At 39.6% G+C, this 26,198-nt stretch overlaps 2 protein-coding genes across 28 annotated transcripts in view; one reads left to right on the top strand and one right to left on the bottom strand.

The window, feature by feature from the left end:
• Dlg1 (discs large 1) overlaps window positions 1–12,492 on the top strand; it is a 502,336-nt gene extending 489,844 nt beyond the window's left edge. For 21 of the 26 annotated variants that reach the window (XM_070304049.1, XM_070304045.1, XM_070304048.1 and 18 more), the window contains 12 exons: window positions 1,747–1,960; window positions 2,272–2,429; window positions 2,576–2,825; window positions 3,578–3,680; window positions 4,291–4,329; window positions 5,826–5,867; window positions 7,152–7,268; window positions 8,928–9,077; window positions 9,178–9,350; window positions 9,478–9,587; window positions 9,675–9,766; window positions 10,018–12,492. In XM_070304049.1, coding sequence (XP_070160150.1) covers window positions 1,747–1,960; window positions 2,272–2,429; window positions 2,576–2,825; window positions 3,578–3,680; window positions 4,291–4,329; window positions 5,826–5,867; window positions 7,152–7,268; window positions 8,928–9,077; window positions 9,178–9,350; window positions 9,478–9,587; window positions 9,675–9,766; window positions 10,018–10,127 — 1,558 coding nt within the window. In that variant the 3' untranslated portion in view covers window positions 10,128–12,492. The remainder of the gene's footprint in view (window positions 1–1,746; window positions 1,961–2,271; window positions 2,430–2,575; window positions 2,826–3,577; window positions 3,681–4,290; window positions 4,330–5,825; window positions 5,868–7,151; window positions 7,269–8,927; window positions 9,078–9,177; window positions 9,351–9,477; window positions 9,588–9,674; window positions 9,767–10,017) is intronic. The other 5 variants (XM_070304039.1, XM_070304041.1, XM_070304042.1 and 2 more) reach the window with 5 other exon arrangements.
• Window positions 12,493–12,927: 435 nt separating this feature from the next.
• The window catches only part of LOC138937472 (uncharacterized), a 174,329-nt gene continuing 161,058 nt past the window's right edge, over window positions 12,928–26,198 (bottom strand). For both annotated transcript variants that reach the window (XM_070303789.1, XM_070303790.1), the window contains 9 exons: window positions 21,923–26,164; window positions 21,292–21,609; window positions 21,158–21,215; window positions 20,508–20,917; window positions 17,997–19,883; window positions 17,740–17,865; window positions 17,480–17,646; window positions 17,134–17,348; window positions 12,928–17,023 (listed from right to left, as the gene is read on the bottom strand). In XM_070303789.1, coding sequence (XP_070159890.1) covers window positions 16,599–17,023; window positions 17,134–17,348; window positions 17,480–17,646; window positions 17,740–17,865; window positions 17,997–19,883; window positions 20,508–20,917; window positions 21,158–21,215; window positions 21,292–21,609; window positions 21,923–26,146 — 7,830 coding nt within the window. In that variant the 5' untranslated portion in view covers window positions 26,147–26,164 and the 3' untranslated portion in view covers window positions 12,928–16,598. The remainder of the gene's footprint in view (window positions 17,024–17,133; window positions 17,349–17,479; window positions 17,647–17,739; window positions 17,866–17,996; window positions 19,884–20,507; window positions 20,918–21,157; window positions 21,216–21,291; window positions 21,610–21,922; window positions 26,165–26,198) is intronic.

Raw genomic sequence — 26,198 nt, 5'->3', positions numbered from 1 at the left:
TGAGAAAATCGCCGATAATCTTGTTTGTGCTGCATCGCGGGATAAAACTTTGCAATTCGTTAAAATATCAATATTTCACGAGAATAATTAAGGTTGTTACCGTGATTGATTTTGCGTGATATAATATTCGCGCTTTAGTATATTGCGATGCTGGATATACAAATTACACATCGTCGTCTCGTCAATCTCCGGCGTCGTTTTAATCTCGCGAAATGTGAAATTTCAATATTTCATCCGCAGAATCCTTACTTAGTAGATCAGGATGCATTTATGCGAGCGATATGACACTACCAATACACACTCAAGATACCGACGCGGCGCCGCTCGAGGACTGTCATTATTCACGCGAGTCCTCGCATTATACATCTCGTTATATCAGAGTACACTTTAGACGTGGACGAAGACAAGTGCTCGGTGATAATCGAATTTCTTAACGAATCTTTCTAATTAACATGATAATCGCGGCCAAGAACGCGGAGAATTTCTGCAGTTTGATTGACGCGATTGCGTCAGAATAGTTGCTCGCGAGATTAAAATGCATTGATGCAAAATATTTCTCAGCATAAATTTTATGAAAAATATTTTCACACACACTTGTCTATAATTTACAAATATTAATAAATATACTTTTATGTGTGTGTATATTTTTCTTCAAAGTTCTTGATATTCAGTTTTAATTAACATAAAGATGTTTTTTATGAGAAATATTATATATTGGGTGATTGCATAAATTCGTGCCCGATTTAAATATAAACTTCAATAGATTATATTTTAGAGATAACACTTTTATTAATCAATTATATAGTCTCCATTCTTTTCTACAATGGTTTTCCAACGATCTATAAGCTTGTCGAATCCATTTTTCAAGAAAGAACTTGGTTTTTCTTGAAAAAAGTTTGTAAGGTGGTTTTTGATAGCTTCCTCGGAATTGAGATTCTTGCCATTTAAACTATTCTGCAAAGACCGGAACAGATAAAAATCTGAAGGCGCGATATCTGGAGAATATGGCGGGTGTTGCAGAATTTCCCATTGCAACTCCTGCAGTTTTCTTGCAGCTTATTCCTTTCAGTCAGGAGACGCGGCACCCACGTATCAAGCTTGGAAATGTATCCAAGCTTTTTTAAATGACGAAAAGCGGTTGAATTATCGATGTTCAGCCTCTCAGCAATATCCTCAGTTGTAATCCTTGGGTTTCTTTCCACTAAGGCATGCACAATGTCATCATCAATGCCAGAAGGCCGTCCATAGCGGGGTTGATCCTCCATGTTGAAATCACCATTTCGAAATCTGCCAAACCACTTTTTGACTGTTCGGAGAGCAGGAGCGCGGTCCAAATAAACGCTTTGAATATTTTTTTGTGCAATCCCAACACTCACGCCTTTCCGAAATTCATATAGCATTATATGCCGCAAATGCACCTTTCGTTCTCCATTTTTAATGATTTCTCTTATGCACAAATGGACTTATCTGAACAATGTTTGACGCTGAATTGACATAAGACAACGTCATCTATTCGGTGTAAGCAACAATAACCACACGAAAACAATAGAACTCCGCCATGCAGTAACTTAATGCCATCTATGAAAATCGGGCACGAACTTATGCAATCATTCAATATATATATATATATATATATATATATATATATATATAAATGGTGTGTGTGTCAATAATTGTCAGCAACAACTTAAGGCTCTTAAAAGTATTATCAGTATTAAAATTGTGGACTTTTTTCGTACATTACAGGGAAGTACGCACTGTTGTATTGAATAAGGGATCTTCGGGCCTTGGTTTTAACATCGTCGGCGGTGAAGACGGCGAAGGCATCTTCATCTCGTTTATTTTAGCCGGTGGTCCGGCCGATCTCAGTGGTGAATTACGCAGAGGTGATCAGATACTGAGCGTTAATGGTATCAATCTCCGAACAGCCACCCATGAGGAGGCCGCCGCCGCCCTTAAGGTAAGGTCTTATTTTATTCACGTTATACAACACATATAATTCTTAAAGTCAATTGGTCTTATTAATAAAAGTTTAAAATAAAAATAGTAAAAAATCCGGTAAAAAATGTTCATCATGACATACATATTGTGAAATCAGTCTCGAATTATAGTTCTCTCCAAGTATTGAATATGGAATAAAAATTTAAATGTAGATGCGATAATTCAAGTATCTTAATTTGCAAATCAATCGTTTCTTCACAAATTTTAAAAGTCGAATGATATGTCAGAAATAATATTATATTCTGTTTTCGTTGACGTGATGATATTTAGGGCACTGGTCAGACAGTGACAATCGTGGTGCAATATAAACCGGAGGATTATAATAGATTTGAAGCGAAGATCCAGGATCTTAAACAACAAATCTCGCAACAGAATGTGATGACAGGCACCCTCATGAGAACCTCTCAGAAAAAATCACTATACGTGAGGTAATTTCGCGCCATTATTATCTTCGTTGCTCAATCAAAGTTGTTAATGACGAAATCCTTTTAACGATCAATTAATATTTGCGAGCTATTCAATTTCGCGTATTATTTAAAATACGAAAATAAATATTACGGTTTTCACTCCGAAGAGCGTTGTTCGATTACGACCCCAATAAGGACGATGGTCTACCGAGCCGCGGCTTGGCATTCCGTTATGGTGAAATTTTACACGTGACGAACGCCAGCGACGATGAATGGTGGCAGGCAAGAAGGGTCACTCCTCAGGGGGACGAAGAAGGTCTGGGCATAATACCCTCGCGCAGGCGATGGGAACGCAAGCAGCGTGCCAGAGATCGCTCTGTCAAATTCCAGGGTCACATGCCGGTCATCCTTGATAAGGTGAGTCGGACAGAAAATTTTTAGAGCCTTTTTTCTTCGAAAATAATTATAGATCACGAAATACAATAAAAGATTATATGTTCAGAGAAGATTATAAATATGATATCTTATCGAAAATTTAAGCAACAACTTGGGATCAAACATATTATCATCATATAGTTTATTTTTTCAAATTTTGCCTAAATTTGATTCTTTTGATTGTATATTAATTCTTAATCAAAGATCTCGTTTTGTAATATTTTTTAATATTCAAATTGACTTTACTAGAAATATTATAAAATAAAATGTTAAATATCATCGATCAACCTGATAAATATATATTTGATATCGTTAAAATTATACAATTGAAAAGTTTGATAAAGCATTTTTGCAGCAAATTACGGTTCCATGGCGCAATGAAATAATCGAAAAAGCATGTTCGCCCGCCAATGTTTTCCTCGAACTCATTAACATTAATGAGAAAAGACAGCTGAATATTCATAGCAATCGATAACCACGGTTTTTGCTTGCAAATTTAGTCTCTATCAAAGATAAAGATAATCGCTTTAAATATTCGTATGACAAGTCGTGATGTTATCTCTCTAAAAAAAAACTTGATTTCCTCTCAGAAAGACATAAATATTTTACAAAATCGTTCACGAATAGATATATAATCGATGCGTGAAATTACAAAATATGTTTTATTTTTTTTTCGATCGAATCACGATTTGCGAATTACTCGATTTCGGACGCAGTGAACTCGTTGATTTCAGCAATCAACGTTAGACCGGAAGAAAAAGAACTTTTCATTCAGCAGAAAGTTTCCGTTTATGAAGAGCAAGGACGACAAGTCCGAGGATGGCTCCGATCAGGAACGTGAGTATCTAAATTATTTTTCTCTCTCTCCCATTTCTCCTGCACGTTCTGTGCATGTTCTCTGGCCCATATTTACTGTGTTTTACGTGTTTTTTCTCGCCATATGTATCCGCCTATATTTATATCGTATATACCATACGATTTATAACCACCGAGTTGTGAGATCGTTTCTCATTTCCTTCGGCCCCCGTCTTCGTAATCGACGGGTGGAATTTTTATTAATGATTCATCGCTACGTCCTATGCGATAGAGTCATCCGAGATGATCATTTTATTTTTTTATTTATTTCACGCAGCTTTTGAACTATAATATTTAATGCAATACGTCCTTTATAATTGCTGTTTTTGCGCGCAATCTTTAAAAGCTTATAAACGCATATAACAGTATAGTATAGAAAGAGAGAACTCTAACAGAAATTAATGCTTGTGTGTGATATTATTTTTTATGCGAGGATCATAAATAATTATTTAAGTAAGATTATCGGTATGGGATTCCCCCGACTTGCGCGACGCCATGAGGCCCGATCAGACACGCCCAAATCCCGAATGAGCTTTTGTGTTTTTTATCATGTGAAAACGTGACATGTGTTTTGTTTTGCCTGCTTGTGTAGGAACGCCCACCACACCCGAGAATGAGAACGATCCTACCCGTAAGTATCTTAATTAGTCAAACAAGTAATAAGCTTTGTAAAATTATACGCTTTTATCACATTTTTTTATACGCGATGTTTAATGACGCATCGCGCGAGCTTTAAAATTCATACGCGATTCGAGCGAAATTCTAGCAACGTGTCGAGCTAAGAAACATTCTTTTCTAATTTCTCTTTTCTAGTGAGATAAATTGTTGATTTATAATATTGATTGCAAAAGTTGAAATTGGAAAATAGTGTCAGAATTCATATTTTAATATGTTAGTAGAATATAAATAAAATTGCATATATATATTTAAATTGTATTTATCTTTGACGAAGCGCATAATTCGTTTTGCGTTGATCGAATTCATGTATCGATTGGCATCGAACTTCGCAAATATTACGTTGCGAACAGTCTCGCTTGCAATGATTCGGCTATCGCACAAGAGCAGCAGCATCCACCCCAATCTTGCTTGCGCATGCACGCTGCACTTTGAACTTTTCTTCTTCGCAAAATCTCTGGTTTATACTAACACTCCGCCCGACACGCTCTTTATTTACGCTCTCGACTTCGCTTCTAACTTTTGGCTTTACACTATTGGAGGTTCTAGCCTGTATAGTAGCGGTCCAGCACGGTAGAACGATGTTCCTCTCAAGATTTAATGTAGTTCGGATTCCTCTCTTTTCTTTTTCTTTCTTTTTCCCACGAGAAAGGATAGCGAGTAGATGCGATAGAAACGCAGCCCGTTCATCCCGAAGGATCGTGTCACGAAGCACGTCATCGTCATCTTCATCGGATCATACGAACACTTCGATCGAAAAATCGAAGATGAAATGTTTAAATGCTATAGATGCATGTATGACGCATTCTTACTGTTATGAAAAAAATTCTTACTCCATGAAAACACGCGACTCGATATATCGACGAATACTGAAAGGTATACGCTTCTTATAACACTTAGATAACGGCGAAAGGAAGAGTATTACAGTCTCGAGTGCATACACACCGATGATATCTTTTTTTCTCTCCGTTTTTTTTTCCTTTTCTTTTTTTTTTCAAGCATGAGATTCTAATGACTATTCGCGAGGGAACAACACACTGTGGCATATACTTGGTATACGTACTGTGCGTTACGTTATGCTTCTAATGTGATGCTTAATTTACGGACGAAGAACACGAACGTATTCCATCGAGAACGTTTAGTGTCATAATGATCGCACGAAATGTTGCATCCCGCGCGAGATATTCGATTGCAATGATGAAATATTAAAAGTGTGAAAGGGATACAATTCTCCGACTACGCTTCAGATTCGTATCATGTCAACGTGCACTTGCAGCTTCATGGTCCATCGAATCCATCTCGTGCGTGCGTCCAAAATTGCGCACGTACACGCGCGCAGTAGGAAGATCTCAAGAGAGTCTAGCGCTTTTAATTAATTGTAGCGATAATTAACGGCCGCTTATTTATAGTACGCAACGTATACTGAAATATATTCAACTTGTTATGTTCTAGCATTCATGCTGTGCTACACCCAGGACGACACTAACACTGAAGGTAATCATGTCTCTCTTTCTTCTCTCTTCGCTCCTACTCTGTCTATCTCACTATCATATTTATTCTCTCTCCCTCTCTCTCTCTCTCTCTCTCTTTCTCTCCGCACATTCACATCTCTCCTACTTTTCCTCACACCGAAGAGATCGTATTGCCTGGGTCAGCCATGCGGGATAATGAATTTTGGTCACGATATTGTTTCACGATTACGTGCATGGATAGATGTTATATAATTAATACTGATACAAGAATTACATTATTGTTAATTGTTACGTTCTCTAGCATTCACATTGTCTAATGTAATATCTATGTAATAAATGTGCTCGGATATTAATATTTATATTTAGTAGTAAAGAATGCAAAATTTAACATAACGCACGGATCTAAATCTCGTTAAACGATGATATATAGATGCCTGTGAACATAATTGTGAAACGTTCTGATCGGAATATCACAATGTATTCTTTATTGGTTTACCGTTTCATACTTGCAACATAATCAATCACGCTTTGCATTCGTTCACCAAAGATAATTCAGTAATCAAATGTCAGCCTTTACATATGTATACGTATATCTACGTCGCCATGGGCAGCATAGCGCTGTATATCTATTGTTTCGATGGTGTAGCATATATACAAGATGAAAAGGTTCCCATAACTCGAAGTCCTTATTATTTAGTAATAATATAATTTGTACAATTAAAGCATATGTACATATACAATATATATTTGTGTAAAATTTTTCAAGTAAAAAAAGTACACGATACAACATAAATTCACGGTAAATTCCTATTACATAGAATTGCAACGAAATAGAATAATTAATAATATACAGCATGATATAAGATATAATCGGGTAAATAATTCTTTCAAAAAATGGTTGATATTTTTTTTTAATGAAACACAAGCGAATTTTTTTTCGTACACAAAAAAAAAGCATCTATAAATAAAATTACTAAAGTTTGTAAATTTGAAATGAAAATTATGTGTGAAGTGTTGTTGAAAGCTGTCAATATGATTTCAAATCGATTTAAAGTACCGGTCGATTACTGAGAACTTACGGCGATCTATCGCGAATGCGTTAATCATTACTCATCCGGGAAACTTTGTGTTTAACTCTCTCTTTCTCTCTCTCTCTCTCTCTCTCTCTCTCTCTCTCTTTCTTAGATCTCACTTTAGAAACTTAATTATCCGAATGCTCTTCCTTGCCGCCGCGTCTTCGCCGTCCATCACTCGCCTCTCATTCATTACGTAAATTGTCCTTCTCTCTTTTTTTTATTCATTCAAGGTTTGTCTTGCGCTACAGGGAGTAGAGAAATTTTGTATCGCGTTCAGCTGCCGTATATGGAGGAACTCACGTTAGTTTATCTGGAACAGGAGGGCGATGAGCCCAATGACGAGCTTAGTAAGTCGTAGCCGAGAGCAAATGTGTGAATCGCAGTGTGAGCGCGACGCGTACACACAATTTTTACGTACAATGATTTTTTTTTTTTTTTTTTTTTTTTTTTTTTATAGGAAATTAACGCAGATTCTTATTAACGCAAATTGTGCGAGACAGTTATAACCCTGTCGACGGGTGATTATCCCGAGAAAGATATTCGGGTGAATAATTATGTTGTTTCTAATCCCAGGTGTGTCAGCGCTAACGATCTTTGATATCGGTCTAGAAATCTTTCCATCCATTCCCATTAACGCTTCTACTGGCATTCGAATGCAGATCAGGATTGCGGAATTCGTTTTAAACGCAGCATGCATTTACGGATGATAAATATAATTTCACGATTCGAGTGATGGAACGGAGAAATATTTTAATTTTGTTCAATCATTTATTTCGTCAATTATTATTATCAATTTAATACTAATGACATTTAAAACTTTATGCCGTTGCTACATATTTCTACAACATTCGAATTCTTCGTTTTTCTGGATGATAGAAAAAAATCGCAATCGAAGTGCAATCGCCGATACAATTCTCTTCATTTAAGATACCAATCGAGAAATGTCTATCTCTTCTTCGGCAGCCGTTAATTTCCCGAAGCTTTTCTTCGCGCTAAATTACCGACGAAACGTGCTCCGTGCTTTGCGCGTCCAGAAGTCTTGCGCGCAACGTGCTTCCACGATCTGTTTTCTCATTTTTTTTTTTCGCCACTCTTCGTCTTTCGATCGTAGAGCCCGTGGACATTAACAGCAGCAGATGCAATTAGAGAGTGCGCGAATAGACGAAGAAATCGCGTAGTTAGAAACAGGCAGCAGTGTCTCTTCCTCACGTCCGGGCGAAAGTTTCGGACACGTATTCGATTATCGCAATTGAAACCCAAGAGGAAGTAGCGACGATGCCACTTTGTGCTCGCAATAATATCGAATAACGTGCGGGATGCGCGGTATATCGATTACAAATATAGAGTCCTCTTCTCCCTTTCTATAAAGTAGGTACTAGTGTATATAGTCGCTATACATATATTGTACTAACGCCACTTTTATACCCGATATCCCTGGATCGCTTAAATTTTCTAGTCATTAGGAGATATAGCTTGCTCTCCGCTTTTCAATTTTATTTCTCGGACGCTGAAAGCATGCTCGTGACTCGTCCAATGAAAAAAGAAATGTGTACTTGTGTATATATTTGTTCGAAACGCCGATGGAGCAAGAGCCGGGTCTGCTTGAAACAGTCCGAGAATTGACATTAGGAGAATTGATATCTGTCAGAGATTGTTTCAAATGGATCCCCAACTTTCGAATGTGCTCCGCTCTGTGCGTGATATTGTCCCGCGTCCGTTTGTTCTGTGGAAGCGTCGATTAATCAATGACATCACAAGGGATCGTGGAGAGCTTGTTTTTCGGGATCGATTGAAGGACCGCGCTGGGATCTTGTTTGTCTTCGGGATAAGAGTGTTTCTTTTTTTTTTTTTTTTTCCTATCGTGTGTGCCCCGTCGAAGGTTCGAAGGAATGTGAAATTTGTTAATAACAATCCCTGACAATGAGGAGTCTCCCATTTTCCCCGGAGGGGCAGAGGGGGCACGTCGCAGAGTCGTGTATGTATGATATTTGATTAAAACATTACAGGCAGCGAAGAGAACGTGCTTTCATATGAAGCCGTGCAGCAGCTCACGATACAGTACACGCGTCCCGTGATCGTTCTCGGACCGCTCAAGGATCGCATCAACGACGATCTCATCTCCGAGTTCCCTGATAAATTCGGCAGCTGTGTACCACGTGAGTTGTCCGATATTATATAAATGACGGATGTGATTTTTGTTTATCGCTGATACATAAAATTATTCCGACCGACTTGTATCGATCTTTTTGTCTACAGATACAACAAGGAGTAGAAGAGAATATGAAGTGGACGGACGAGATTATCACTTTGTGGCCTCGAGGGAACAAATGGAGAGAGATATACAGAATCATTTGTTTATAGAGGCCGGACAGTATAACGACAATCTTTACGGAACGTCCGTTGCATCTGTGCGAGAAGTAGCTGAAAAAGTACGTATAATGTTATTAATACAGAATTGACTTTTTTCATCATGCAATATTACTTGCGTTAAAAATGCATAATATTGTGTACATAAATCTAAAAGAAATTATGAAAAATTTGCAATTTTTCTTTCAGGGCAAGCATTGTATTCTTGATGTAAGTGGAAATGCTATCAAGAGGTTACAAGTAGCTCAACTCTATCCTATTGCCATCTTTATTAAACCGAAATCGGTCGAATCCGTTATGTGAGTTTAATAATTATCGATCGATTTTTAATACTAAATTTCATTATTTTTTATTTCATTAAAATTTTTACGTTTATAATTTTGCAGGGAGATGAACAAGAGAATGACCGAGGAGCAAGCAAAGAAAACGTACGAACGCGCTCTAAAGATGGAACAAGAATTTGGTGAATACTTTACTGGTACGTTATTTTTAACGTTTTCTATTAAATTTGATCTTAAAAATTAAATCCGATTGTATTTTAATATTATTGCATTAATTTTTGATTATAAGAAAAATTCTTTTATATATAATATGTTAAACGAGTAGTAATTATAATCGAAATAATAATTTATCCAAAATTAATTAAAATTTAATGAAGAAAATGTTATATTTGATCTAATGATTTAAGTATTCTCAACGTGCAAATGAATCGCTATATTCTATTCGCAGCCGTCGTCCAGGGGGACACTCCCGAAGAGATCTACGGAAAAGTGAAGGATGTCATTTCCGAGCAATCAGGACCGAACATCTGGGTTCCATGCAGGGACCAGCAACTGTGACGTCCTGCCCCCCACGCTCAGCATGGGCCCAACGCTTGGACCCTGCCACCGAGGCGTCAAGCTTAATTATTCACGATAAATACGATTAAGTAACGCTCTAACGCCGCCCTTTCTCTATGCCTCCCTCTCTCCCTTCAATATCCCATCAATTATTCATATAGCACAAAGTCCCTACTTAAAGCGTGCAACGCGACGTAAACCGCCGCAAGACATTTAAGCCAAGAGAATACTTAAGTAGCGAGATACACATGATACGATCCCAATTACTTTCCCGTGAAATTGATAATTCTAAAGTCAGTCGGGACGCGTATGATTTATTCTTTCCTTAGTTCGAAATCTAGTAGAAAAACGAAGGGACTGGGCACTCGTACGCGTGCTCTTCACGTTGAATTTTATCGCGACCGACGTTTTCAATAAGAAAAAGAAAGTAACGGAGAGAAATTCGTAATTTTTATCATATGACCGTCAATTATTTGTGTGTGATTGTCTTTATTTTTATTAATTAACCTCGCGAACTAGAGGCATTGTACAATTGCTCGAGAAACTTACAAGATACGCCGAGATTGAATTAGCAGGCAACTCGGACGAGTCTTTTCGAATTGGAGAACTCGACCGAAATGATTATCGATTGCGAAATGAGCGCGTATTAGTATTATTCGTACTTTCGAGCACGGTATTTTTTAATGTACTTAAGCGCAGTTTTTAACGCGCCGAGAACTCGTCGAGTTCGCTCAACGAGTTTAACAAAGCAGGAGAGACGCGGCTAGAAGAGAAAATTATAGCCCCAGCGACGTTGTGTTAACGCGAACCTCACGATTATAACAGAACACAGAAAAAATGCAGAAAAAAAAAAAGAGAAAAGAAACCTCACAGGACAAATCTTTAGCTGCTAGATACACATAGCGATATATAATGTTTTGTACAGCTAGATAACTAAGCCAGTAACTGGGTTATGTGCAACATTATATTTGCGAAATGAGCGATGCGAAAAATGAGAAAAAAAGAGAGAGAAGAGCAAAAAACACTATTGTAATTTAAATATCATTACTAAATTATTACTATATGATAGTAGGTATGTGTATTATTGTAAATACATATTTTACTCGCGCATGTAATATCGAGACGGAGAGACGTAACAGGCGGAGAAAAGGGAAGAAGGAAAGAGAGAGAAGAAGAAGCATGGCGACTTTTTCTTCATATGCAGCTCAGCTACACGATATCATTCAATATCGTAACGAAGTGATGAATTTTCGCGCCCATAGTTGCGTTCTCGTAAAAATTTTTGGCGCGAGCGTAGATTTATGCCGCTCCTTTGTATCTTAAGATATAGTTCTTGGCACCGGATCAGTCGCTGATCGAACGTGGGAGATTAAACTTGCACGAATTTTCATCAGAACTGATGCAATTGGCAAAAAGACAGAAAGAGGATAAAAAATCAATGATGTACTTATACGATGTCGCGGTGGAATTATAAAAGGCGTAAACGGATGAAGCCGCGGCGGTTTAAAAGAAAGAGAAGAAAATTCAGATGGTGGAGTTCTCGGACTGATACCGAGGATTGATTTTTTCAACAATAAGCGGAGATTTTTCATCTATGAATTCGCGTTCAGAAAGCGGTTCTCATTAATAAAATCTCTCGCTTGGCCTTCATTCGTTCATCGAGCTCTGAGCTCGCGATTGCGTGCATTACGTCAATGCTTTGTCCGCTTGCTTCTTCCGTTTCCGTAGCATTAATCGCGCGAAAAAGATATAATAATAGGGTTTTCCCAATGGAACGTGAGTAGGAAATCGAATTGTTATAATAGGAGAGGTGTCATTACGACAATTTAATTGTAATATAGCTGCATTGTCGTGATACACGGATATACGAGTCGCGATCACAGAGATAATGACGACGATGACGATAATGATAACGATAACGATGATGGCATAGCACGTGCGGGTCGCAAGGCCATGACACGCGATGATTGCCCGGAATAGAGCCTTTCTTTTTTTCTCCCTTATTTCGTAGTAATATTTGCTCGCGAGGAACGATAATATCGCGCAGATACGCTTTCGGGCTATTTTTTCCTACCGCGAGTCCTAGATTATTATTATTAAGTGCGCATCACAATACGAGATAAAACGAGATACGGAGCGACAAGTTTCGGCTTGTGCCTGAAGGACAGAAGGCCTGGCTTCGTCGAATTGTCGAGTGATGTCTGTCTCGATGTAAAAGACCGTATATAAAGAGAATAATTATCGCAGACACCTATTATACACCTCTATAGTCTATTTAATAATATTACTTATTGAATTGTCAATCTCATGTTCACCTTGTTTCATCGTTTTTAAATAGTTAATAAACGTTTTACCAATTTTACTACTGCGATCTATGTATCTCTAATCCTTTCCTGCTCTTCCTAAAACATTTTAATAAAACTATATTAATAATTGTACTCTGTGATAATTAATAAACATTTCGACTAAAAAAAGCAATTTAAAATATTACAAATATACGTATATAAATGAGAATACTTGGTATATAATATCTTTAAATCTATTTTGAACTAAAATTTAATAATATTACATCTTTCGCTATTGTGTATAGAATCACAAATTTAAATTTGTAAAATTTGTATGAAGTTGGGAAAAGATTTTAAAAAATACATTTTTAAAAAGTGTTGAAATAATCTTGTTATGTTTAACATATTTTTAAACGTTTTATACTAGAAATGATTGGGAATCGTGAAGAGAAATGTAAAAATGTTTCGGTAAAAATACTTTTTTTTTTATTACATCGATAGGATATAACTCATTCTTATCAGCGAAAAAAAATCACAAATATTTTTTCCTTAGAAAGTCATTCGTCGAAGTGACTCGCTTATAACGGCTACGGTAAAGACAATAATAACGATAATTACTTTTTACACGAATCACAGTAAGACTCTAATTTGTTCGTCAACGTTTTTATTTCGAACTAAACCTCTGAAATAAAATATATTTGTATATATATATTTATTTTTATATTTATATATTTATATATACTCATCTTTATATATACTTATATTCATATATAACTTCTGTTTCTTTATCCGCATAAAAGCAGCAGCGTTTTAACACATTTAGAAGTTTTTTGAATATATAAATTACAAGAAGGACGACAGGGGAGAGGCGTTGTGTGAATGTTACACGACTAAGAAAATGTACATTCATCATTAACTACTTATGTATATATAGTACAATAAAAAAGCGTGTAGTCGTAGATGATAATAGTAATAATAATAGTAGTAATAGTAATAATGAAGTAATAGTAATAGCGATATTCGCGGTAGTGATAGTAGCAGTAGTAGTAATAGTTCCGGTAATCGTAACATGAGAGAATATATACATACTTTATCATGTTATACAACGTGACTATTTCAGTTAATGCTTTACATTATACACAAATAATATACGTTAATATAAACAAATATTGTGGCCTACATTTTACGTTTTAACGACTTAAGAATAAAAGATACATGTGTGTGCGGGTGTGTATATATATATATATATATATATATATATATATATATATATATGTATATGTATATGTATATGTATGTATGTATGTATGTATATACAATACGTACACCATTGTTTCCTATCACTAAAGAGAAATGTAAAGAGAAATGTCTTCCACATTTCGCTCCTTTCTTATATTTCTATTTTCGTTTTTACAGTTCTCTTTACTGAAAATATGTCAATATGTATATGTACAATTGATAATATAACTGCACCTCTCTGTTTATTCGCGTCAGCTAAATAAAATTATAAGAAGCCGCCTCCTGAGCGTACGCAGATCGCATCCTGCGATGTTGTATCATATTAACATTAATTAGTATCACTCGATATTAATTCGATATTACAATTAATCGTCTCTCGCGTAACGAGCGAATCTTTCTTTTCAGCTAACTACTGTACACACAGTGGTGCGTTGCGTTCGTATATACGAATACGTTGCCTGTGATCGGTACACCGTCAAGTTATTTTTCAAGAATACACGTGGATTTTTCCCTGAGACTGATTATAACGTTTGAAACCTTTGTGCTATGCGGCGCCAAAAAAAGGCATATTACGATATATCTTAAGCATTACAAACCAAGCTATTCCGCGCCTCTTGTCCTTCGCATCTCGTCCCGTAACGTCCGCATATACTAAATGTGTTCGTTTTCTTTAAAATTAACGTACAGGAACATCACGAGACGATAAGTACAATTGATCGAACTCTGGTTCTGTCAAGATTTAAAATAACTTTCTTCCCTCTGAAATATGCCTTCTAAATTGCTCTTCGATCGAACATAGCGTCGTTTCGGTGATCGAAACTCGCTATCTTATCTCTCTTTACAAATTGTCTCCGAATTTCATATTTCTGATTCATATTTCATATTTCACGATAAAAAATATGCGACTTTATTATTATTAAATATCTTCAATTTGAGCCTTCTCGTGATTCATTGTATTTTATTATATTTAATTGCACCCTCTCGTGGATATTACTCTACAAGAAATTCTTTTTTTATTTTAGATTTGTTTTCTTAGCGAGTATCTGGAATCGCCGATACGATGCATTAATATTATCCCGACATATCGCGAAAACCGAAGTGACTCGAAGACAAAATGTAAAAAAAAAAAAAAAATACATTATTGCACAGTGAGCATTGCTCGACGACATTCGGCCGACAGAGATATAAACTCTCAAAATAATTTCCTAGATCTTCTCTACACTTCTAAAAACAATGTATGATCAATGCACCTAGGCAATTAACAAAACGAAAACGTTATTTCGTGAATTGCACTTCCCATATCGTAAGAATTGAGCCATTAATACCCGCTGAGTCTATATTTCATTCGAATTATAATTAATTGCTACACTGTAACTATACGAAAAAACGAATAGCTTCTTATAAAAATCAAAGATTGAAACTAAAAATAGAACTAGATATGACAAGATATACGCACTTTCATGTGTGACAGTATATCATAACTTGTCTCTTCAACAGATGAAATATTAGTTCTGGATGCAATAAATTGCAACTCAATTCAATTTTTCAAGCACCTTCCCAATGATCAATTAACATATTGCATAAATATAACGCACGACATATACAATCCTCCCACAATATAAAGAAAAACAAAAATGAGACTACGATGTGGTAACGTGATCATCATCTGCGAGAATGATTTAGATTATATTACACTTTTAATTTTCATCCTCGTTATCTAACGATGCGTTTTATAATTGTAACTCAAAAGGAAAAACCAACGCACACAAGCGCGTTAGCAAATGTTCCAATCTCACGAATCTCTGGGTGAAGTCGTCCCTTAAAGAAAGCGAACTTCCTAAAGCCATATGCAGGATAAAAATATATCTGGTACGACACAGCTATGTGTATTTTTGCGCATTCCTAAGATAATTTATTATTATTTACATTATATCATTATTTTATATTATTACTATTCCGCAAGACTCTCTTGGTTCGACATTCGACAAAAAGATCTTTAAAAAGACTTTTCATTTGTTCACTATCATCATCACTTAAAGAACATCTCCCTTTTTTTCGCTTAAAAGCATTATATTAACAAACTTCTAATTATTTAATCAGTCCTTAAGAAAATTAATAAAATATCCTCGTTCTATGGATATATGCGTATATTACGTATATCCCAATTAAATACTGTAATATAATGTCACAGGTAGCTGTTTTCGTTATCTCCATATTATTAGCTGCGCATTAGATATTAGATCGTTCCATTTATCATATTTGCAATAATTATATGCTTCGAAATTTATGATTTTGCATCATATTTTCGGCCAAATAACCGGTCACTTTTCTTTATATCGCGCAAAAAAAACATTAACAGGAGAGATTGATCAACAAATCTATTAGTTGACGCTCGAAACCAGAAACAGAACCGTTATATATGTTTTCTATTATTTTAGTCAAGTTCCATTTCATTATATTGTATATTATAAAATACAAATCGAGAAAAGAAAATCAATTATGAGTATCGATCAGTTTAAAGCGTAAGACAAACCGAATAGAGGATTTTTTAGACATGCGTAAAACCACCAATCATTATTGTAAGTTTCTTGCGACATATTGCAGGAACTTGCATTTCTTCTTCTTTTTCTTAACACATTTAAATTCTTTATTAGAATTTTCTGCTCTTTGTAATATCCACATTCAAGAGAAACCCTTAGCTCTCGAGTCTGCTTTCACACAACTTTCACAATTATTGTTCAGTTTGGTTACATCATTTACTATAGAATTAACCATTAGAATTTTTATTACGTGTCTCTTGTCGCTTTCTTCCCTGTTGTCGTTGGCGTTTTACGGTAGCAGTTGTGGTGCTACCTTTACCTTCGACTTTCTTATGATGTTCCTTGGTCAGAATCGAAGTCGATGGTTTTGATATCTGGGGAGATGATTGCCCCAGAGATGCCTCCTGTCACCTGAGATTAATCAATACCTTTTCCACATTTAACAGGGACTTCACCTTGTCGTTGTACTTGATGAGCGTAACTTTGGAACCACGCACATTGATTCTTTCGCCACCACTTAGTAGATGACAACAACGTGTCTGCTCCAGGAAATCCGGCAGCTTTAGTTCGCGCATGACGTCGCGATGCGCAATTGCAGGCGGTCCGGAGTGGGCCTTCGGATTAATTTGACGGAGAAGAGCGTCGCGACTCTTTATTCGCAAAATCGCCATGAGATCTTGAAGCAACACCCATTTGTCGGGATCGTTGTTCAAGGTGAAAAGGACCGGTAGATTGATATCGCTTACTTCTATTTCGACATCATTTAGCTCAACTGACTCGAGATTATCCGATGGAACGTCATCGAGCGGATTATAGCCCGTCTCTTCCGGATCTGAAAATAAGTTCAGAGAAAATTAATAAAACTATACATCTGGAATATATAATATATTTACGAAGTTTTTGAGCATTTCCGAGTAAAAACTTATGTCAACCATTACATACCGAAAATAGAAGCTGGACCAGCAAATGACCATGGCACAGTGACATGACCTTGGATATCATTCAAGTGCTGTTCTAGAATAGAGTTAGCTTCAGTGTCAACGGCCAACATCAACGGCGTTTGCCCGGAGTAAGTAGCCAATAATGGATCTGCACCATACGACAGCAGCAACCGTACAAGTTCCGTAGCACCATTTTCCGCTGCTTCGTGAAGCGGTCTAACAATGCGAGAAGATATATATCATTTTCTATCAACGATCAATAAATCATCTATACGCTTGTCGAATTATTCACCGATCTAACTCGAGAATGATAATTATAAAAATGTAGTTTGATGGAAATATATTACCTGATACCACCGTTAGCACTCTCGCTAACGTTTGCGCCGTAAGCCAACAAGAGTTTCGCGATCTCCAGATGACCTTTGGAACATGCCTCATGGAGTGGCGTGTATCCAGCATTGTCTTTAGGACTTGGCGCACTACTGAGCTTCTCCAGACAATAAGCAGTCACATCCTGCAGCGGAATACGAACAAATTATAGATTGCTATTCGCGCGAATTATTGGTTAACTCTGTCGTTCGACATAGCAACGCGATCGTTATCTTACCGTGTAACCAAGACGGGCAGCGCGGTGTAATATGGTTTCCCCGACGCCTTTTTTGATAACCCATGTCCTGATTTCAGATTGAATATCGGCTACGCATTCCGGACTTGGTTTGTTAGCTTGGCTTTGCTGTAAAATATTATATTATAAAGTAATATTGTAAACATAATATGCACGTGTATTACGAAAATTTAGAAATCAAAATAAAAAGAATAAATAATATAAACTATATAGGAATCTTATATGTATTATATACATACTCTTTTCCTTTCCTTCGGCAATGCTTCGTCTCTCTTTAGCGGTTTCTTCTTCTTACGGATGTAGTCAAATCCAGAGCTGAATTTTCGACGACCAGGTCGGAGTTTCAACTTCTTTTTATTACGAATCTCCAAATCATTCTTGTCATCTTCGTCATTATTCTCCTCTTCCCTAACATCATTCGTCTCTTCCTGTTCTATCTCAGTCTTGATACGATGTAGCTTTTTATTCGCAAGCGACTTGAGCAAATCCTTCCTCCTCTCGGCGGTTAAAAGACGACGTTTCGAGTTCGCAATCGCCTTGTGGCTTCGTAATATCCCAGCGTTTCTTAAACGGGATACTACTTTCTGCTTCAACGTTCGTACTTTGCCCAACACAGCTTCCGGCGTCTCATTTTGCGAGTCGTCGTCTTGAGATGTATCGTCATGATTTTGCATCGGCGGAGCTGATGCGGGCCTATCCTCACCAAATACCTCACGAATAGTCGCTTCCTTTTTCAAGATCTTTGTCTCCGTTCTTGTTCTGCTTTTCAATACTATAGTAGAGAACTCGTTGGGTAACGTATGATTGTTTTTGAACGCGTCGCGAAAATTATTGACCGTCTCTTTGCGGAAATAACCGAGAAGAACAGAGTTAGCAACTTTAATCGGGTTTTTATTATTTTTCATTGAGATCTTGTTTTTAGAATTCTTTAATGTGTCGGATGAGACAAACGGTGTGAGACTCGGCGTCGGCAAAAGTTCGGGCTCGTTACTGTTTTTATTAAAAACCTTACTACCCTTCGAGTTCTGCTTCTTCTTCAAGTCCTTCTGACTACCACCACTTCCGACTTTTTGCGCGAGAACATCGACAATAGAATTGTTCTCCGATCGGAAATGTTTCATAGTCTTCGGGGGACAAGAAACGGTGGTTGACGAAGTCGCCTCTTCGTCATCAATTTTGCTACCAAGTCCAGTGATGCTGAAACTGTAGTTGGATTCTATGTCGCTATCTATTATTAACCTCTTATTACGACTGAGACACACGTCGGAACTATCCATTGAGACGGAAAGTGCTGGCGAACCGGGATCCAAATCTGGCAACGATGTGGACAGACGGTGAAAACGCGACGGCTTCGACACTGTTATTAACCTAGGTGGCATTCTCAGAGATTTTTTATACACGTAAACCTCTTCTTCCCATCCGGGCCTGAAATCACTGCCATCGCCAAACAATGGTTTTGGTTTTACTTTTTGCGAGGTTCCACCTTTGGGAGGCGTGGACAATTTGGACTCCTTCTCTGTCTTCACCTTATGAGGAGTAGTGTCCCTTGAACGAAGTTTCATACCTTCGGATGCATTAGCTGTAGATCGTTTCCTCGCCCGAAGTCTGTCAGCCACCGAAGAACCATGAAACTCAGTACTGGCATCGCTATCCTCGCTTGAGGATTCACTACCGCTGGAGGATTCAAGCTTAATCCTACTGCCACGACGAATTCGTCTCCTCCGGCATATTACTTCCTCGTCGCAATCACTATCTTCTTTCTTCACCTCCTGCTTTTTTCTCTTAATTAGCGGTACTTCGTCCGAATCATCGTTTAAGTGTTCATCGTTGTCCTTCTTTAGTCCAGGTTCTGTCTTGATCTTGATGTCCTTCAGGATCGAGTTTTTGTCTTCTTTATTCGTTTCTAGCGATTCCTTAATATCTTCGGACTTGCAGGATTGCGGTGCGTTGGTATCTGATTCCTTATCGCTATCGTTAATTGCGTCCTCAAGCTTCGATGTCGTGCTACTACCCAACTTTTTCCTGCGTCCTCGTTTTTTCGCGACGTCACCAGCGCGTAATTGTTCTATAAACTTATCACAAGTGGTACTCCAAAATGGATCCATGTCATTGATTTTGTCGTTTTCCTGTAAACAACGATCACATTCATAAAATAAAATTACAATGCGAACACAAAAAATATAATAATGTACCATATTGTAAAGAGACAGACAATTTAAAGATATATTTCACAATGTGTATACGTATTATAAATTGTAAACATAAATTTAATATAGTTACAGAAAAAAATTATATATATACATCTTGTAGTATTACTTTTTATGTTTTCAGTGTAATATTATATATATATATATATATGAGACAGAAAGAGAGAGAGAGAGAGAGAGAGAGAGAGAGAGAGAGAGAGAGAGAGAGAGAGAGAGATCTACAATATTTCTAAAATATAAAGCATTAAATATAAACAACGTTTTTTTGTTTCTTGATGTGAAAGACTATTTGCAGGTCGGATATTACGGACATAAAAAATAGACATTACCCTCAAACAATTTTTTAAATTCATAATTCGAAAATTAACATTTACGTGTTAATAAAGAAAGTGTAAATGCAAAATTTAATTACAGAAGAATAACAAACATTTTTTTATAGCGTATTAAAACACTGCTCTTCTTTTATATTAACTACGTAAATAATTTATTTTTTATCTTTCTTCGTCTTAACTTTGTATCTATTACAGTACTGCGGCACATTACCTTCAGTTCTATCTTCACGAGATCTGTCGAGGACGCCATATTCATACACACCGCATCATTGAGAGGAATCGGAGGTTGCACTTTGGATAACTGCTTCCTGTCCCTCCTCATCTCCTCTAAAGTTTGTCGCTCGAGAACCGGCATCTCGCCTTCGGAATCGCTCTCGCGGAAGTCGAAGACCGACGTTTCGGACGAACTTCTGCATCCGCTCGCTCTAGTCGGTACCGTGGATGCGATTGTGACGACGACGGGCACGGTAGCAGCTACGGGCATGTTGTCGTCATCGGTTCTCGAGAACAAGCGTCTTCTTGGCGGCAAGCAGACCGTTTTCTCACGCGTTAATTTAGGCGGGCTGCCCGCAGACGAACCGGATTGCGGTGGTGTCGACGTCGAGGCCGCATTATCGATTTCTGTGTATGCAATATAAATACAATTATACGCACGTTAAAGATGATAATATCCTGCATTAAAGCGTAATCGATACGATCAAATAAAAAAAACGCAATCATCACCAATATATATGCTTATATATATATAATACACATATGTGTGTGTGTGTGAATTATACTCGAATGAAAAAAGTTAAATGGACATAAAATTACCAATATCTACTAATATCTACCAACTAGCTTTTTAAATAAGTTATCTACCTTTCGGTGTAGACGACATATCTTGAGATGCTTTCGTTGTAAATTGCCCGGTCCCGACCTAAATAGGAACAGAAAGATCGCGTGAAGTTATTGACAAACAATAATATACAAACAATAATTTCGATAAACAATACTTGTTTGAGTTCCGCCTTTGTCCTAATTTTCGCGGCTAAGATGGCGGCGAGGCCGTCATCCTTGTCACGATGAATCTGATTCTCGGCGCCGCGAGGTCCCACGAGGGAAGCCTCCTTGCCAGGTAACGTGGCGGATGCATTCACCCTCGAGGCGTACATGCTGCGCGGTGCCTCCTGAGTAATCGAGTCTACTGCTCGCGGAACATGGAGCTTGTAATGCGGCGGTGTATTACTATTGCGCTCCAGCAGACTCGCCGCCGTGAATGGTGACAGATTGTGTCTGCCGATGTTCGTTTTAGGTTCGACTGGTGCGACAACCTAAGGGAATTTCGTCGAAGATTGTCGTCAGAAATGTTAAACGGATAATAATCAACTATGTCTAGAGAGATTAAATAAAGATGTCGAAAGAGAAAGGAACTAAACCGTGTCATTTGTCTTACTTGATTACAACTCATTTTAAGAAATCTCGATTTTAACGCATGAAAAGAAGTGATTGATTAATGAATAGCGATAAATTATCAGCGATAATAAAAAGCAATAGCAAAAATATTAAGATTTAAATGTAAAATCCGTGAGATATATAAATTTAGATTTTTTTTCCGAATTATTATAGATAAAACCTCAAAATTACCTTATTCTGGAAGCTTTGCTGACTGTGATTAACCAAAATAGGCTGTTGACTGTTGAGCTGTTCATCCCTCTGCTGTTTGTTCTCCAAACTGTTCCTCAGCAAACTTAACACTCTTTTGTCAGCGCCAGTATTGCTAGGTTGATCTATCGGCTGGCCGGACGTCACGCTCAGAGAACATGTCGTCTTCTGAGCTGCCTGACGGTAACTCGAATAGATCGGTTGAGCGCCGCTTAACTGCTGCGGTAAGACGTGTACGTTCGCGTTAGATTTCGAAATTACCTGGTGATTATACGACGAGGGTGAGCTCCGTACGATTTTAGACTCTGGATAGGTTTTTTTATCACAGTAAACCGGCTGATATCTAGACGATTCCGGCGCGGAATAGCCGCCACTGTCGGGTCTCTGATCATAAACGCCTGGTGTCACTAGAGTTCCGTTCGGTAAAGGAACTGGCAAATTCATCTCCGGTCGTTTTTGCTGTTCGTTCAGCGCATTTGCAGTCGATAGCTTCGGTTCAGCGATCTGTTTGTCAGTACTCGGTACTCGCCAAGAGATCCTAGGCTGCTTGCTGGGACTTCCTATGCCACAGATTGCTTCTCCGGCCCTCTTGAATGGCATGCGCTCACGCTGAGAGAATTGCTGATCGAATTTGGCCTTGTTATCGCTTAAATAATATTTGTTGGGATTGGGTGTGTAATCCTGCGTGGGCAGTGTAGACGGACCGACCCGTGACGGGTCCATCTTGGGGGAGTATTTGGAGAATCTCGAGGACATGGAATCATTCGTTTGAAGATACGATGCAGACGAAGCGGACGACGATGATGAAGGCGGCGGTATCGTCAAACCATCATATAGTGATGTGGGCAGTGGACGTTTCTTGAACGTGGACATATGAGGCAGTGATCCCGTATTGTTCGTATGATGGGACAAGAGAGGCTGAGCGGGCGGAACGTACAACTGCGTGGTACCTCTACGAAGAGGATTCTCGTGGTGCGATTGATGACGTAGCGGCGCCGAGTTGAAGTCTGGCAGAAAATCAACCTTAGGTGCACACACTGTCTGTGGTGTCGATGCGCGAACACAGGTCACGGGCATGAGATTCCTCGAGCTATTACTCGAAAGTCTAGAATCGTACGACGAAGGATATGACGGTTGAGCTGGTGTCGACTGATGCACAACAGGTGGAGGAGGTGGCATCGGTCTGTTCACGTTGCTCCTGGTGGTACTTAAACTCGAGCTACTGACATGTTTGTCGGTGCTAGTGGCTTCGAGATCGTCCTGCGCCGTGGAATCGGCCGATGTCTTAACTGTCTTTACAGATAGATCCAAAGGGGATTCTCTCTTCCGGACTGTGCTGTTCGGTGATGGAGAACTCGCTATAGCAGCGACCGGAACAGTTTGACCGCTAGATGACGCCAGATTTTGATAAGGAGGATATTCTTTGTAACCATAATTTTCGGTTGTTATTCGCGTTTGCGACTGATGATGATGATGATGTTGATGATGTTGATGATGTTGATGATGATGATGAGACGACGATCCAGTCGCTCGATCCGACTCGTCGGAAGACTGATACGCGTGGATTGTTGAAACGGAAGACCTTGCGCTGCCAATACCATCATGACTGATAGACGTCACTGTGGTGCTGCTGGTGGAGTTGCTGCCATGATGACTAGGCGCAAGCGTAGTGGCGTATGACGATGAGAGGTAGCCTTGTTGGCTGCTGTATCGAGTCATATTCGTCACGGTGGTTGTCCTGCCATTCACCGGTAAAGCGTGATTCATTACCGAGGCCGGAGTCATCGGATACTCAGTGAGTCTCTGCGCAGGCATTGCCATCGACGAGGGTGTCGTTGGTGGTATTGCGGCAGGCGCCATTTTACTGTTAACATTCGTCGAATGTATTCGTTGTCGTTGCACCATTGATTGCGCTGATTTTTCCAAAAATTCTCGCCTGTTGAAATGATAGGATGAAAGAGCGGCAATGGGTGGTAGATTGTGCGTGTTGCTGTTCCTTTGCGATGAACGATGCGTAGCATAGGGCGTTGCAACATCTATCGCACTTCTCTTCGTCATTTCCGCATTGTATGTGGCATGCTTGCTGCTGGTCTGCTGATAGCTATTCAGATTGTTGGTACTGGATGTGCCAGAAAATACTGTCTGCGGCGGCACCAGCATCTGCTGCATACCGTACGATTGACTGTGAGATCGACCGGATTGAGAATAATAATTACTCCCTTGAGACTCTGATTGTGAGCTCTTCTGAAAGGAATGGTACGAAGATTGGGACGATGGTGGCGGTGCGTAAGACAACGCCATCGCTGTGTCACGAGCTGCCGCCACGTAATTCGTCTGATAATGTTGAGAGGTGGCCGATGACAAGTTGTACGAGTGCGGCGTCGACCTCGATGAAACCGGCGGTGGTGGCGGCGGGTAGGTCGGCGAATGTGGCTGAAAACTGTTGTGTGGAGAAGGTGTATGATGAGGAGATGGAGATGCGTGCGGGTTGTGTAGATTGGACACGTGGGGCGATTGCCGTTGCGGCGACGGAGTTGCGTGATGCGGCGACGGAGTTGCGTGATGCGGCGATGGAGTTGCGTGATGCGACGGCATCTCGTGATGCGGCGACGGCGTTGTTCCCGCATGGTAGCTGCTCGATGGTGGTGGCATATGCTGCTGCGAGTGATTTGCTGCTGCGGCGGAAGAGGTCGACGTTGAAACACCATGCGTGGGTAGCGGTAGCACGCGACTTCCGTATGAGGAACCGTGCGAATGTGGTGACACGTTTATACGACTAGGATGTTGCTGCTGCAGAGGCGACGATTGCTGCTGCTGTTGTTGTTGATGGTGCACCGAGGAGGCAGCGGACGGCGACGGAATGTGCCCCGGAAGATTTTGTGACTGGGACTGTGACTGTGAAGGAATGTAATTAGAGGAGGAATTAATTGCAGCGGACTGACGCGAGCTGACCGTCGATGACGAGGAGAAAGAAACAGTGGAAGAGTGCGGTCCATCCGAGCTATGCGATCTGTCATTGAGACTCGAAGCGGAAGCGGTCGCCAGACGATGGACCTGTTGCTGATATTGACTCGCGGAACGATAATTCTGAGAGGAAGAGGAGGAGGAGGAAGAGGAGCCAGATCCGTATACAGTAGATCCGCCGAGAGGATTCTGAACGGACGGCACATTGCTGCCGTAAGCAGCGGGTACTCGTTGCTGTTCCGGCGGACAATGTCCTTGAGCGACGATTCCGGACGGCGATGCGTTGTTCTGCTCCATCGGTGTCGGCCTCGTGCTCGGTTGTTGAACCGTGCTTGAAGACTGCGCTACATTAGCGGACTGATAAATGGAACTCTGCGAGTATGGAGCCGGTGCGCATTTCGTGATATCCGGGTGATGATAACGCGGATAATATTGAGTCCTCTGCACGACGATTGGCTGCGACGGCCGATCGTTGTTGCTCACGGTCTGATAAGTCGAAACAGAGTGTGACGAAGAAGAGGCAAGCATCTCCGCCGTATTGAAGGATGACCTGCTAACGCTGTTGAGTTGCTGATACACCGGTCCCGGGGAATGTGGTGGCTGAGGTGGTTGCATCTGATGCAAATGTGACGACACGTTTGAGGTCGAAGTATGTAACTGATGGTGATGATTGTGGTCGCTGGAGGAGGGGATGGACGACGAAGACGATGACGATGCTGGTGGTGATCTCTGCGAGAAGTTCGTTGACGATGCGACGATAGAGGTGACGGCGGATGAAGAGGAAGAGGACTGGTGATTAGAAGGTTGCATTTCGGTTAAAGTAACGGTGCCTGAGGAGGAGGAACTGGGTTCCATGGCGGAGCTTTCATCGCCTGGTCTCGTATCCGAGACTTCAACCTTGGTCGGCTGTGGTGCATAAGGTTCCACGTGCGGATTCCAGAAACTAGAACCGGAAGGAGCATCGTTGCTCTCCACCGACAATGACGATCTGACGTCAATGGGATAACGATTCGATTCCTGGACACTGCTACCGCTGCTGCTGTTGACGGAAGCTGAGTTTGACTGGGTCGGCTGTGACGCACCATGATCGTGCGTCGTCGTCGATGTGGACGAGGCGGAGTTTGTGGAGGATATTGCGTGAAGATCCACTGACGTGGCCACGCCACCACCTGTACTCGGTACGGGCAGTCCCTGGAAGTACTGGCGAGCCCCCTCTAACACGTTCGTGAAGCTCACATCCATGTCACGCCAACTGCTAATCTACAATAACAAGATAGGTAAATAAAACAAATTA

Source organism: Polyergus mexicanus, unplaced genomic scaffold (assembly GCF_030449975.1).
Source record: "Polyergus mexicanus isolate NDT 795.1 unplaced genomic scaffold, iyPolMexi1.0 SCAF_11, whole genome shotgun sequence".
NCBI lineage: Eukaryota > Metazoa > Arthropoda > Insecta > Hymenoptera > Formicidae > Polyergus > Polyergus mexicanus.
This window is presented reverse-complemented; position numbering and strand designations above follow the sequence as displayed.